General features: G+C 44.9%; 1 protein-coding gene across 7 annotated transcripts in view; it reads left to right on the forward strand.

Moving 5' to 3' along the window:
* COL14A1 (collagen type XIV alpha 1 chain) overlaps window positions 1–15,828 on the forward strand; it is a 231,080-nt gene that overhangs the window by 73,266 nt on the left and 141,986 nt on the right. For all 7 annotated transcript variants that reach the window (XM_068983360.1, XM_068983358.1, XM_068983361.1 and 4 more), the window contains exons 13-17: window positions 1,660–1,789; window positions 6,239–6,378; window positions 13,091–13,217; window positions 14,804–14,943; window positions 15,649–15,781. In XM_068983360.1, the coding sequence (XP_068839461.1) occupies window positions 1,660–1,789; window positions 6,239–6,378; window positions 13,091–13,217; window positions 14,804–14,943; window positions 15,649–15,781 (670 nt within the window). The remainder of the gene's footprint in view (window positions 1–1,659; window positions 1,790–6,238; window positions 6,379–13,090; window positions 13,218–14,803; window positions 14,944–15,648; window positions 15,782–15,828) is intronic.

The following is a 15,828-nucleotide window of genomic DNA, read 5'->3' on the forward strand; positions in this document are numbered from 1 at the left end:
CGTGAGCATGCGGGGACACAGAATCACTCGTGTAAACTGGCGTGTCAGTTGGTACAGCTGCCTTGGAGACGAATCTTAAATATTTCATCAAGCTAGATATACACACTTTTTAAGGTATATACTGTAGAGAAACATCCTTCAAGACTGCTCAACGCAGGCACTTGGTCAGAACAAAACATGGCAAGCAACTGCCATGTTCATTGACAGAATGGAAAATGACGGCATATTTTTAGAGAAGAATCTCATAAGGGATTAAATAATGTCAACTCTGTCCCTGTGTCTCAATGTGGATAAATCTTGAAACCAAATATTGCCAGAGAAAAAAATTCCAAACATGTCACGTTGAATGGTCCATTTATGCACATCATTAAAGGCAATGGCACCCCACTCCAGTACTCTTGCCCGGAAAATCCCATGGGTGGAGGAGCCTGGTAGGCTGCAGTCCATGGGGTCGCTAACAGTTGGACACGACTGAGCGACTTCACTTTCACTTTTTACTTTCATGCATTGGAGAAGGAAATGGCAACCCATTCCAGTGTTCTTGCCTGGAGAATCCCAGGGACAGCGGAGCCTGGTGGGCTGCCGTCTACGGGATTACACAGAGTCGGACACGACTGAAGTGACTTAGCAGCAGCAAACATACAGAAACATCCTTTTTTAAATGTTACACACCTATGTAGAAGTAAAGAAAAATGTATCAGTGAGATGCACTTCAACATTAGGGCAGAGGTGGTGAACAGAAAGAATGAGAAAGAATTTGTTTTATGTGACTGTCTAGTTCTTGTTAAAATAAGATCTGAAGTCAATATGACAAAATGTTGACATTTATTACATTTGAGTGATGGATGCATGAGGGTTTACTATGTTATTTTCTCTACCTTTATATTATATACACTGAGATATTTTTAAATTAAAGTTTTTGACCTGACCCTACCACTGGCAGTTGTGTGAGAAGGGACAGTCTATGGAGTTATTTCTCTTCTTTCCAAAGCGGAAATAAAACCATGCTTGTCACACAGTTGTCACAATCTGAGAATGTTGGCTTACCTGACTGACCCCCAGGGTTAGAAATATCATCCCCCAAATCAAAAAGCGAATTGCTGATTTGGGCATCCAGTGGGTTGATCTCTTTGGACTCCTGGGAGGGGCTTGCAGTACAGGTGGACAGGCCCTCTGAATGGGGGCCTCAGTACTGGCCCAGTTTAATGGGACTTGAAGCAAAAATTGGGCCTCCAGTCAGGACTGGCAAGAATGAGGCCAGCGTTGAAGGGTGCCCACTTGGCGTCCAGCTCCCAACAGACCGGCCTGGACCTTACCCTCTTCCTAGAGGATGTTTCTGATTCATCTCCACCCACGCTTGTCTGGGGACCAAGTATTTGACACTGTTATTCTGGCTGCAGCTGCCACTTGTCCAGATGTAAAGAGTTATCCGAAAAGAGCACACACAGTACGTTCAGTTTTATGTGGCTTCACAGCATCTGTTTCTAATGCAAAACGACACGAGGCAATGAAGAAAAGGGTGCCTTGAAACCTGCTTGATGAAGGGGTTGTGAGGAGATGAAGTCTTAGTCCGTGAGGTCTCACCTGTATCCAGTTGTACTCTGATCAGTGTGAAAAAGGCACGTGGGCAAACGATCTGATAATGTGTGTTCTTTACAGATGAAAATTGGAGAGACCGACACAGACATTGAGCTGAGCGGGCTGTTGCCCAATACGGAGTACACAGTCACAGTGTATGCTATGTTTGGAGAAGAAGCCAGTGACCCTGTTACGGGACAGGAAACGACACGTGAGTGGCCCCGCCATCCGGATGGAGCGCTGCAATGAGAGCGCGAGCCAGCGTGGGGCCCCTGAGCTAGACATGCTGCGCTAGGCTGGCGCCTGCCCGGAGCCGCTGCCTGCAACAAAGCGGACAGTTTATCTAGGGGACGGAAGGGGCACTCCTTCCCGTTCTGTCGTTACCAAGAGGCACATGGGTTCTGGAACCGAACTTTGGCCTCCTCCAGAGTAGTGGTCGCTGACCTTTTAGCGCCAGGGACCAGTTTCGTGGAAGACAGTCTTTCCGTGGATCAGGGAAGGGGCGGTTCCAGGACGGCTGAGGGGCATTACAGTTGCCGTGCGCTTTATTTCGGTTATTGCTGCGTTGCGGCAGCAGTGGGAGAGTCGCGCGCCGCCGTCTCTCGCCGCTGGCGGCCGGGGTTCTGGCCGTCCGAGCCCGCAGGCCGTTGACCGATGAGGTCTCCGTGCGGCTGTGCCGCCGGGCTCACCTGTCCTTGCAGGCGGACTGGATGCCGCCTCAGCTCCACGTCAGGCCGGCAGGCGTTCGGTTCCCGGAAGGAGAGAAGCTGGATTCTCGCGTGCAGGTCCACGGGAGGGTCTGAGCGCCTCCTGGAGTCGCCTGGGCTGCTGGCCGGGCGGAGGCGGGGTGCAGGCGGCTGCAGAGACGGGGCCGCGCCCGCGGTGGGAGCCCCGCTCTCAGTGACGCGGCAGAGCTGGAGCAGCCCCCAGAGCTGGAGCAGAATGTGAGGGGAAATGTGGGCTTTGGGATCAGAGCTTTCAACATGCAAATCCCAGCGAAAGTCACACTGTGGGTGGGTGACAGTGGGCGAGTGATGGAGCATTTCTGAGCCTGTGAGAGGAGGAACGGTCATCTCGCGGCATGTGGCTGATAGAAGATTGAATGCAGTAATGCAGCCGAAAGTAATTAGCGCACAGTTACTCCATAGTTCTTTCCCCATATTAAAATTAACATTTTTTCTAAAAATTGTTGATGTCCTTTGTATCTCAGACTATTATCATTATAGTTAGTTTTTTTAATTGAGTAAAAATTGCATGTAAAAATGTGAAAGTATTAGTCACTCAGCCATGTCTGGCTCTTTGCAATGCCATGGGCTATAGCCCGCCAGGCTCCTCTGTCCACGGGATTCTCCACGCAAGAATACTGGAGTGGGTTGCCATTTCCTTCTCCGGGGAATCTTCCCAACCTAGGGATTGAACCTGGGTCTCCTGCATTGCAGGTGTATTCTTTCCCATCTGAGCCCCCAGGGAAGCCCCAAAAGTTATACTGGCAAGCCTAACTTGGGTAATGTAGTAATAATGGTTTTTAGGAATTGTAAATATTTGTTTGAAAATATGATAGAGAAAATGCTGTCTTGACAAGCTCACAATGCTTTGTCGCCTACCGTTGGGAATAGGGGTCTCTGTGATGTCTTGAAGAAGACAGGGCAGGGAGACGGGGTGTCTCACGTCACTCTGAGCCTGGGAGGAAGCGAGTGGCATGGAGTCTGCGGGTGCTTTGGTCCTGAAGATTCTGCTTGAGAAGCGTACAAAGAGATGTAATGATAAGGGAGTTTTCCCCTACAATCATTTTTTTTTATTAGCCAAGGCTGTGTTCTCTTGCTCTTCAGAGAAAGATCAATGTAATTAAAACAACAAACAACAAAACTGGGAAAGGCCAAGACAGAAAGAGGAAAAATAAGTCAGAAAGCATCTAATATATCACTTGTGAAAGCTGCTCAGTTGTGTCCGACTCTTTATGACCCCATGGACTGTACAGTCCATGGAATTCTCCAGGCCAGAATACTGGAGTGGGCAGCCTTTCCCTTCTCCAGGGGCTCTTCACAACCCAGGGATCGAACCTGGGTCTCCCACATTGCAGGCGGATTCTTTACCAGCCGAGCCACAAGGGAAGCCCAAGAGTGCAGGGTGCGTAGCCCATCCCTTCTCTAGCGGATCTTCCCGACCCAGGGATCAAACCGGAGTCTCCTGCACTGCAGGCAGATTCTTTACCAACTGAGCTGTCGGGGAAGCCCTAATATGTCTCTTGACTTAAGTCATTTTGAGGACTCTGTTGATTTGGAACGAAAACTTTCCCAACCACGCATCTCTTTTTCACTCAGAATTCCTATTTCTTTCTACAGTTTTCCCTCACTATTGAAAAGTAGAGTGTTCCTATGAAACCTTTTGTAAGCTGGAATAACAGAAAGCAAAGAAACAGTTTTAAGATACATTTTGCTAATGGATGCACAGAGCAAATCAGGATAAAGCACAGATGCTTAGAAACACAGTTCAAAGCTATGGTTGCCTGATGCTGAGACGCTGAGCATAGTCCCAGGAAGGAGCTTGGCAGGGCCCCTCTTGCTACCTGGGGGCCTGGGATGCACACTGGCTCCATAATGACTTGCTACAAAGCAAAGGCTGAAGGTTGTTTTTGCTTTTTGCATTTTTTGTAAAAGGAAAAATCCTCCTTAGCTTTCTTTCAGTTAGTGAAGCTTTCATTTAAGTACTAATGTGGGTCTTTGGTAAGACAAGGGTCCCCAACCCCAAGCCATACAGCAGGGGGTGAGTGGTAGGCGAGTGCGCGAACCTCATCTGTGTTCTGAGCTCCGCCTCCTATCAGATCAGCAAGGGCGTTGACTCTCATAGGGGCACAGACCCCACTGACCGTGCAAGTGTGGGATCTCGGTTCGCGCTGCTTACGAGAGTCACCCCAAACAGCCACTCCTCCTCTCCGCCCATCCGAGGAGAGACTGCCATGAACCCTTCCCTGCAAAAGGGTGGGGACTGCTACTGAAAGGGCAAAGTGCCTGAAGCAGGTTTTCAAAACGCTGAGACCTTGTGCTTTTAAAAAGTGTCCATGACTCTTTCCCATTAGTAGTTGACTAAAAAAAAGGCCTAAAAAACGCCGTCCTGGCTGCCTGAGACAGACCCGTTTGCACATTGCTCCACTGCACTGCCGAGTTTAGCTGAAGCCTAGACAGTGTAGAGCCAAGTGTGCTCAGCACAGAGCGCTCACGTGCTTTTGTCTCTCCTACACGCCAGGGAGTGAGAGTCACCCGGCCTCCAGGCTCCTAAGGGCCATACAGTCAGTCTGCCTAGAATTAATGGCAGCGTTGGCCTTTAGGGTGAGGAACCGCTGTGCTCTGCGGGACAGCTGACGGGGGTCATGGGTTCTAGCCTAGGCTAGGCTCTCAAATCTATTGATCGATTGCCTGGGTCATGGATTCCAACTGCTCTCCTGCTTTTACTAACTGTGACCTTGGCCAAGTAACCTCAGATTCATGATCCATGTAATGGGGCTAATTATAACATTATCCTTGCCGTCTAATGTTCGGATTTAATGTGGTGACGTGTTATATCTCACACTCATAGAAAGCATGCAATCTCAGCAACTGTGTTTACTATAAACCTGTAAAAGCTCACAGAGCTCTCAAAGATTATTGACAAATTTTAACCTGTTGACTCAGAAAGGGATCCTCAAAGAAGTACAAAAAGCCGTGGAATTGGTAGTGAGGATGTGCAGAAGAATCAACGCCTCTTTATGCTGTTAAAGCCACAGTAAAGTGTTTACTTTTATCTAGTCTCACAAAGCCAGTAGGTTTTATCCAGGGCAAGGTTCCTACTCCTTGATTCAAGAGATATTTACTGAAAACGTACTCTATTGGAGCTAAAGATAGGAACAAAGTTAAATCAGATTCTGTAATCCTTCGAGATGACAGTATGTTGGAAGGGAGAGACAGTAGACCAATAATGTGCAATAAAGAATGGATCAGGGAAGACACACAGGTAGAATTGGGGTGGAAGGATTATTTTATGTAAGGTGATCATGGAAGGCTTCACTGAGAAGGGGAGATGCTTTCAGAAACCTGAATCTCAGATGACTCCAGGGTTTTCGACCTGAGCAATGGGAAAAGTGGAGTTTTCATTTCCTCAGAAGGACAGGTTGAGAGAGAAGATTGGGAGAGGTGACAGGAATCAGTGATTCAGATTTGGACATGCTGAGCTGGAAATGCTTAATAGACGCCCGAGTGGAGAGGACAGATAAGAAGCCGTTGCCACATGGAAAATTGTGGGTCAGAGGAATAGAGTGACTTCGCCAGGGCCAGATGACTGCTGAGTGCGAGAGCTGAAGGTTAATTTCACGTTTCCTGGTGTTTGAGTCATTGGGTTGTTCATTAATATCAGCAGGAAATGGCAGCTTTGACTAGAGAAGAAAGGCTCGGAAAACTCACCTACACTGCGTTTGCTTCTAAGCGTCTGCAATTCGTGGCTGCTCGTCATTCTCCAAGAGGAAAACTTTTCTCGGTTAATTCGTTAATGTTCTCTGTTAGAAGTTATTATCTGAGTGAGAATTTTCATATGTCAGTAGTTTAGGAGTCACAGATGCGGTGCTTTGGGGTCCTTTTTGCATAGATGTTGTTTAAACTTTTCTTTCTTTTTTATTCCGTCTACTGCAAAGTGCCCTTAAGCCCACCCAGAAACCTGAGAGTCTCCAATATTGGCTCTAGCAGTGCTCGATTAGCCTGGGATGCAACTTCAGCAAAGATCAATGGTTATCGGATTGTGTATAACAACGCTGATGGGACTGAGATCAATGAGGTAAGCTGTGGAACGTGAAGTGTGTTTTTCCGGCGGTCGGGTTTCAGTTTCTCAGGGCTATGAAATTGATCATCCCAAAACACAGTGGCTTGCAACAGTTGCTAACTGTTCGCTTTCTCTTGCCATTTTGGTGGGTTTGGCTTGAAATAGTAGCCAAACAGTGGCTGGAACGGTGACGTCACAGCGGCTTCCGTATTTCTGTCTGATGCCTGGTTCGGGAAGATGACCACCTGGGAGCTGGAACGGCTCTATGTTTCAAAGTTGGTTGTTTACATGATCCGTTCAGCAAGGCAGCTATAGGGGAGCCGGACTTTTTAAATACAGTCTGCCCCAGGGAGTGCGGGTGAGGAAGTGTGTGTCTTCACAGAAGCAGGGAACTGAATTGCCGGTGTTTGAAAGACCCTAGTTCAGTGAGCACACGTTGAAAACTGAATCATTCAAGTTCTGTGTAGGAAGAAACTTTCAACTAACAGAATTTACTGAAACCCATGAAGATACAGTATTTTGCACTCAGTGACTAATACTCTTCAGAAATTCTTTCCTTGGAAATATATTTTAGCAGGCTAGATAGCAGTTATTTTTATGTTTTTCCCTTATCTTGGTCCAAGAAGCTAAGACAACAAGGGAAATATGTTGGATTACATCATTTCTATTTCTTGACCAAGTAAAGCATGTATTTTCATATACAGAGACAAGCTTTTTCCTACAATGAAATCCAAGCAATACTTTGCTGAATGTGCCCTCCTGCAGCATGTGGGGTAATGAATGGACCAAAACTGCACATTTACTAACAGTACAGAAATACTGTTCAATAGCTTTTATTAAATCTTCATAAATCCTGAGGGCAAATAATTCTGATGAAGCTGCAGTCATTTAGACTATGTGCTTTGCTTTTGAAGATGAGAACCTGGAGTAGTAAAAAGAAAGAAATGAAAAGCAGTGAGCTATCAATGTCTCTTTGTGATCAGTGATAAGTAACCTGCTTTCCCAAGGGCTGCAAATTCAGCTGTGTAGGAGGCTTACGTGGATCATGTAAATGAGTGCAGAAATTGCTGCATCTGCAAAGAAATAGTCTCACCTGTTTTTCTTGAAACATGAGGCTCCCTTAGGTTATGTTTCATGTTCCCATTTGGGGGCAGAAATTCTCACTGAAAGACAATGACCAGTGACGATGGACCGTGGGTGACAGTGACGGGGTCCCGGGCCTGGTGGGCACTGCATTGCTGGGGAGTTTGTACATGCTCATCAAAACCCCATGGACGGAGGAGCCCGGTGGGACACGACTGAGCGACTTCACTTTCACGCATTGGAGAAGGAAATGGCAACCCACTCTGTGTCCTTGCTTGGAGAATCCCAGGGATGGGGGAGCCTGGTGGGCTGCTGTCTATGGGGTCGCACAGAGTCAGACACGACTGAAGCGACTCAGCAGCAGCAGCAGCAGCAGCAAGAGGCAGCCGCTGTTAGCTCCGGAGGTTGTTGCTGCGCAGAAATCTTCAGGGGCTGCCAGATCTCGTTCCCCTTGACTGTGTGACCAGGGGTTTCTTTTTATGTGAAATTTTAAAATGGTGGCTCATTGAACAACCAAAATAACATAAGCATATTCATTAATTTTGTTCACTTCAAAGCATTCCTATTTGGAAATAATTTTTCATGAACCAAAAATGAACTGTCATAGGTATGCGTATATGAACTATATAATTATATATTTTTGTTGAGTGTAATTGACGTGTAATGTTGTATTAGCCTCAGGTGTATGACATGGTGACTCAGCATTTGTCTACATTGTGAGATGGCCATAAAAGGTCTAGTCAACATACATTGCTCCATTAAAAAATCGCAGTTGTGTTCATTGAGAGATACATGTGTTTTTTTTTTTTTTGCAGTGTTTTTCCTTGGGGATTGCCTCTGGTACTTGCTATTTCTAATTTGTATTGTGCTGGGAAATTAGAAAACCATGTTTGATAAAACTGAATTTAAAATATGCATAAATAGACCATGCATGAAAATCTGAGAACATCTTTTCTGAATGAAGTGAATGAATAATGTGTGGCTTTAGTAACATTTCCATGTTGACTGATAGGGTTTTTTGTTTTTGTTTTTTTTTTGGTGTATGTGTTCTTAATTCTTAGTTTTTATGCAACTGAAACTGAAGGTTGCTGGACAACTGTCTTATATGAATCAAATACTATTTTACCTAGTTTGGGAATATATGATTTTAAGGGTGAATATCCCTACCATATTTTGCTTTACTGCTATTCATTTGAACTTTTATTTAAAGATAATGCTGCAATTGGATTGTTAGGAAATTCCCAAAATATTTTGGAATGAACTTTAAAACATCTCAACTAAGATCTGCTTACTACGTAATGTGTGATTGATTGTAAAAGCTTTGTTTTCAACTCAGTCCATATTTTTCTGCTTCACTCCCTCTTCCACCTTCTCTCCCTCACTTACTTCTCCTTCTCTCTGTCTTTTCTGCATTCCCTCTCTCCCTAACTTTTTGGAGTCCAGGGAAGAAAAATAGAACAGAGCATCTAAACAAATGTTGACGACGATGGTGACGATAATGGCGACGGTGGTGAGGATGGTGGTGATGGTGGCAGCTAACACACGTTGAGTGCTTACCCTGAGTCAGGCTCTGAGATTTTTACAGAGAACACTTGGTGCAATTTTTATAGAAAAAGTGTTGCCAAAGCCTGACCTGTCAAACCGAAGAAGCAGCCGTCTCAGATAGCACGCCCTGGGAGCAGATCCGGGGAGACGCGCAAGCCTGATGGTGCCGTTTCGGTTTCCCGTGAGAGGCCGCAGGCCCCGGGCTCTCAGGACGGGCCCGGTTTCCGACACAGTGACTCAACAGCAGAGCCCAGACCCTGGGTCCTCATCAAGGGCCCTCTTCATCCCTCCTGGAAAAGGCTGAAGTTTTTAGTTAGACTGTTTGAAAAATTATTCTCAGAAATAGTTGTGTAACAATGAGATCATAGTTATTTGTTACCGTCTTCCCAAATTCTTCTCCTACGTCTTAAAAGTGATCCAGATAAAAGCAGTTCCAGAACTTCATCTGAAGCACATTATGAGAACAAGTGAAAATGAGTGACACCTAACAGTTCTCACTTGATGAAATAAAATGATCAATAATTAATGCATGAAGCAGTCTGTTCAGCATCAAGTAAAAAGCTTTTAATAAGTAAAACTAGATCTTTTCAATAGAGGTCTCTGTTGAAAAAAATAAATATATATATATTCAATATATAATGCTGAAATACATATACTTTTGCGTATATGGGCACTTATACAGAAGTATATCAAGACCTAAGTATCCATCCCAGTTAATAGTTTCATGACCCCAGGAAGGTTAATTAAGGTCTTTGGGTCTGAGGTTCCTCGTTTGTAAAATAGTCATCATACACCTAGTGAGAGGGAGGAGGGGGCCAAATAGAGCAGTGAAGGTAAGGTCCCCGACATAGTGTAAGTGCCCAGTAAACCTTAGCCAGTGTGGTTCGAAGCAGCAGGAGGCCGCAGGTAAGTGTAGTTTAGGAGAACAGCTTGTCTCATATTTTGAGTATGGATCTGTCTTTTCTGTGAGTTTAAATGATGCAGCCCTACTGTAGCTAGTATATACAGCCAGAGAATCTGGAGCGTGAAACCCTTATGTTTCCAGTCTTAGGAGCTGGCTGACTTTCCCTTGGGCAAGCTCCTTAACTTTCTGGAGTCTCATTCTCCCCATCTTCCAATTAGGAGTAACAGTTAGCTACCTTATGAGGCTGTGGTAAGGGGTCAGTACGACCGACGCACGTACAGCATGCAGGCCAGAGTAAGCGCTAACTGCTGAGAATCACCCATGGTCTGATCAGGCCTAGATTCAGAAGAAGACAGTACATGTTTTCAGTTAACTCTGGCTCTGTAGCTGGTGCTCTGGCTTAAAATAACAACACACGATTGTGTAGCTTGGGCGGCCCCGCAGGCCCGCCGGTCTCTGCTCCATGTGGTGTCAGCTAAGGTGACCCCAGCGTTCGTGTGGGAGCCCGGCTGGGCTGGGACTTCTAAGATGACTTCACTCCCACGTCTGGGGTGGCTGAGAAGGTCGGGCTTGGCTGCTCCTCTTTAGCAGCGAGGCGCAGAGTTCCAAAATCATGAAGCAGGAAGCTCGTTTCCTCGGGGCTGGCAATCTTTCTTTATGACCTGCGGTCAATTCCTTTGAGATGCCTGCAGTCTCTGTGTTAACCGTTTGTTCAGATGAGCCCTTCATGTAATCTCTTGTAAAATGGATTTTTGGTGCCTACATCTCAATTTCCATTTACTTATTCTATTCACTCAATATATTTTTATATATATAGATAAAATTCAATATACAGTATTTAAAAAGCTAAACAAGGTCCTGCCCTCAAGAGGCTTACACTCTATGTTGGAAATAGTACCTTGTACTTAGGAAGTAAAATGATTCCACGCTGGGATTGGTGCCAGGGAGGAAACAAACACTGTCCCTGCTGGGACCTCCCCAGCAGGCCAGCGGTTAGGACTCCATGCTGAACTGCAGGGTCCATCCCTGATCGGGAGTAAAGATTCTGCAAGCCACAGAGTATGGTCAAAAACGAGAAAGAAAATGATATGTAAGAAGGATAGTGTTAAAGAATCATCCTACTGAGACCGGAGGAGAGATGAACACCTCCCCACCAGGACATGAAGTATAAGCACAAGCCTAACAGATGGCGAAGGGCTTATTTTGAAAAGAGCCCAGGAAATAAGGTCCCAGACAGAATGAGCTGCATCTGCACAGGCCCTGAGGTGGGAAAACTTGGACAGAAGGTGGCTGTGGCTGATCAGGGATTTCTCTTCTTAGGTAAAACTTGCCAATTAAAAGAAGTTGGCTCATTGAACAACTGAAATAACACAGCGACTGTGCTCACCACCCCCTGCGTGGTTGTTCGTCTGTGTAACTCCTGTGGAAGCTATTGTACATGACTGGCTCCTCCTAGCAAAGCTGGCTGTGATCATCACAGTACTTTGTATTAGCATTGCAAAAATCGTGTGTACTTCACTTACTGTAGCTGTAATGAATGGAAATAATACTGGTTGCAACAATGTCTTGAAAATTAACTGATAGGTATTTTACTTAACTGGAAAAGGTCAGTTTTCATTCCAATTCCAAAGAAAGGCAATGCCAAAGAATGTTCAGACTACTGCACAGTTGCACTCATGCTCAAAATTCTCCAAGCCAGGCTTCAGCAATACGTGAACCGTGAACTTCCAGATGTTCAAGCTGGTTTTAGAAAAGGCAGAGGAACCAGAGATCAAATTGCCAACATCCGTTGGATCATTGAAAAAGTGAGAGAGTTCCAGAAAAACATCAACTTCTGCTTTATTGACTATGCCAAAGCCTTTGACTGTGTGGATCACAACAAATTGTGGAAAGTTTTTCAAGAGATGAGAATACCAGACCACCTTACCTGCCTCCTGAGAAACCTGTATGCAGGTCAAGAAGCAGCAGTTAGAACTGGACATGGAACAACAGACTGGTTCTAAATTGGGAAAGGAGTACATCAAGGCTGTATATTGTCACCCTGCTTATTTAACTTCTATGCAGAGTACATCATGAGAAATGCTGGGCTGTATGAAGCACAAGCTGGAATCAAGATTTCTGGGAGAAATATCAATAACCTCAGATATGCAGATGACACCACTCTTATGGCAGAAAGTGAAGAAGAACTAAAAAGCCTCTTGATGAAAGTGAAAGAGGAGAGTAAAAAAGCGGCTTAAAACTCAACATTCAGAAAAGGAAGATCATGGCATCTGGTCCCATCACTTCATGGGAAATAGATGGGGAAGCAACGGAAACACTGACAGACTTTATATTTTTGGGTTCCAAAATCACTGCAGATGGTGACCACAGCTATGAATTAAAAGGCACTTGCTTCTTGAAAGAAAAGCTATGACCAGCTTAGACAGCATATTAAAAAGCAGAGACATTACTTTGCCAACAAAGATCCATCCAGTTAAATCTATGGTTTTCCAGAGGTCATGTATGGATGTGAGAGCTGGACCACAAAGAAAGCTGAGAACTGAAGAATTGATGCTTTTGAACTGAGGTGTTGGAGAAAACTCTTGAGAGTCCCTTGGACTACAAGGAGATCCAAGCAGTCCATCCTAAAGGAAATCAGTCCTGAATATTCATTGGAAGGACTGATGCTGAAGCTGAAACTCTAATACTTTGGCCACCTGATGCGAAGAGCTTACTCATTTGAAAAGACCCTGATGCTGGGAAAGATTGAAGTGGGGAGGAGAAGGGGACAACAGAGGATGAGATGGTTGGATGGCATCATCGACTCGATGGACATGAGTTTGAGTAAACTCTAGGCGTTGGTGATGGACAGGGAGGCCTGGAGTGCTGCAGTCCATGGGGTCTCAAAGAGTCGGACACGACTGAACAACTGAACTGAACTGATTTTATTTAAGGATATGAGATTAGACATGTGAATATATAAATTCACTATCTCTCTTTTTTTAGTTGGAGTGTAGTTGACTTACAGTATTGTGGCTGTACAGCAAGTCGAGTCAGTCACACGGGTGGATAGCTGCCTGCTCCTTTGCGTTCTTTTCCGTTATGGTTTATGACCAGCATCTGCTTTGTAGTTCTCATACTGCTAGTGCCGTCAACCAAGTGCCCAGCAGGCGGGAATGCGTCTGATAGAGCTGTTATGACCTCTCTCTCTTGCAGGTTGAAGTCGATCCTGTTACTACCTTCCCTCTGAAGGGCCTGACACCCCTCACCGAATACACTGTTGCCATTTTCTCCATCTATGACGAGGGGCAGTCAGAACCTCTGACTGGAATTTTTACCACAGGTCAGTCTTACTATGGTTCGAAAAGTGTCCAGGAGTAACTGGGTGGAAACCAGAAGCTGGAGAGCTTCTTCAAGGGTGCTTTTGAAGAGACTGCGCTTTAGATATTTATTCATGGCTGCATCAGATCTTGGTTGCGGCATGCGGGGTCTTCGGTTGCGGCACACGCAGCCTCAGTTGCTTCCTGTAGGGTCTGGTTCCCCGACCAGGGATTGAACCCTGCCCCCCTGTATGCAGAGCGCAGAGTCTCACTACTTGGCCATGAGGGAAGTCCCAAGAGCTTGCATTTTAATTTTTATTTATTTTATACTATGCTGAGTAGAATGCCTACTGGTTAATTATTTTCTCTCAAAGCAAAGACTGACAGAACCATCTAAGTTCAAAGGTCTTTGCTAAATAAAAGTCTGCACCATTTTCTCCCTAATCTCACGCTGTTTCTTTTGTTCTAGCGACATAAAATTTTCACATTTCTTCCACTGATATATGTGTATATTAATTGAACTTCCAAAATTACAGCTCTTCAATAGTTTTTGGCCTACAAAAATGACAGTTACATGCCATTTAACCTAATGCATCAATCTGTAGCCAATTAGGTATTTTCATGCTGCTTGGCAATAGTCATACAACAATATGGCGTATTTTAAATACTAAAATAAAAAAAAAAGCACGAATGCACTATTTTTCTTTTCAGTATATTCCCTGTAGTCATTCAATAAATGTAACTGGTTTTTTTTTTTTTTTTTTTTTTGCCTCTTGGTAGAAAAATTCTGTTGCTTGCTTTCCAGACATTATTAATTGCACTTGGAAACATATTTAGTGCTGTACTGAGAAGAGAGGTAATTTGGAGAGAGATGAGAAATAAGGCGGATTGAGAAATAATGTTCACAGAGAAGAGTTCAGTGATTTTGCAAAATCTCCCAAAGGCTAACTCTAGTTGGAATTCTCATGATATCCTGTCAAAGAGTTTTCAAACCTCTGATTTCAAATAATAAAAATCAATGAGTTACAATTCACTTTGGGTGTAATTAGATGTTACGGTCTTTGTTGCGTATCCCAGCAGCCTGTAAACAGAGTAACAGTGAATGTCTGATAAATGATATTTCAATTTGATGGCAGCCATATGTACAAGATTGAAAGGATGAATGTTCTTCTCTAGGATTTAACTTATCACTAAAGAGTGATTCAGGCATGAGAGGCAAGAAAGCTAGAAGTGACATTTCTCAGGCTTCTAAGGCATCATTTTATTCATTTCTTCAAAATACTTGGAAAACAGTATCTTTGTAAAATAACAAATGTGGCACTCTTATTTTTTTATAATTAATGAAAAGAGCCAAATAGAGACTCCAAGAGTTCTGGAAAGTACTAACAACCTGTAAAAGTCTGCTGTGTCCTGGCCTCCCTAACTTACACTGTGGGTGAGTGCTGGAGATAGGAACACAAGCCCACTCTGGACTGACTAGCGCTGCTTTCCCCGCTTCTGCGAGCTTTCCTGAAACAAGAGCCTTCTCTGCCTGGGGGCCCTGGCGGGCTGCTTGAGTTGGATCTCTTGCCGTCTCTGTTCCCTGACAGAGTCTCCCCCTTGCTTACAGAGGAAGTCCCAGCCCAGCAGTACTTGGAAATCGACGAGGTGACGCCAGACAGCTTTAGAGTGAGCTGGCACCCGCTCTCCGCGGATGAGGGCCAGCACAAGCTGATGTGGATCCCCGTCTACGGGGGCAGGACCGAGGAGGTGAGTGGCGGAGCTCGAAAAGTACCCCAGGGCGTTTAGCTGGCTTCCCTGGGGGCTCAGCGGTGAGGAATCCGCCTGCAGTGCAGGAAGCCCGGGGTCGATCCCTGGGTCAGCAACATCCCCCAGAGAAGGGAATGGCAACCCACTCCAGCGTTCTTTTCTGGGAAATCCCGTGGACCGAGGAGCCTGGTGGCTACAGTCCACGGGGTCGCAAAGAGTCGGATACGACCTAGCGACTAAATAGCAACACAGCGATTTTATTGGGAAGCGAATGCCCAGTGCTGACATTTGGGTTGGTTTTTGTATTAAAGTACATTGAGAATCCCAGAAAGACTCAACACTTTGCATGACCTGGAGTTTTGTAAATGTCAAATCATATGATTTTTCCAAGATCAAAATGCATTTTTGTTAGGGCTTTAGTTAAAAGTGTTATATATTTCCAGTATCTTTGATTTTCATAAATGACACTTAATAAAACTTCTAAAATGCTGCTTTTGCAATATTAATCGTTCCTTTGCTGAGAGAATTGAGAGGAGAAAAGGCTCTGGTTTGACTTTAAAATTGAACTCAGTGGCCCTGGAGTGCCTTATGCTTAGTTATTTTTTGTTACACTTGGGATAGCATCTTTGCTTTTTATTATTTTTTCTTAACTTTCTCTTCTGTTATTCAAGTAAACCCGGTTGCTAAGGACCAAATACTTTTCAGGTTGTCCTAAAAGAAGACCAAGACTCGTATGTTATTGAGGGCCTGGAGCCTGGCACTGAGTATGAAGTTTCTCTGCTGGCTGTGCTGGACGACGGGAGTGAGAGTGAGGTGGTGACTGCTGTTGGGACCACACGTAAGTCTTAGTCGGGCTGCGGTGGACTTCACCAGCTCCCACCATTT

Source organism: Capricornis sumatraensis, chromosome 11 (assembly GCF_032405125.1).
Source record: "Capricornis sumatraensis isolate serow.1 chromosome 11, serow.2, whole genome shotgun sequence".
In the NCBI taxonomy this organism is placed as follows: Eukaryota; Metazoa; Chordata; class Mammalia; order Artiodactyla; family Bovidae; genus Capricornis; species Capricornis sumatraensis.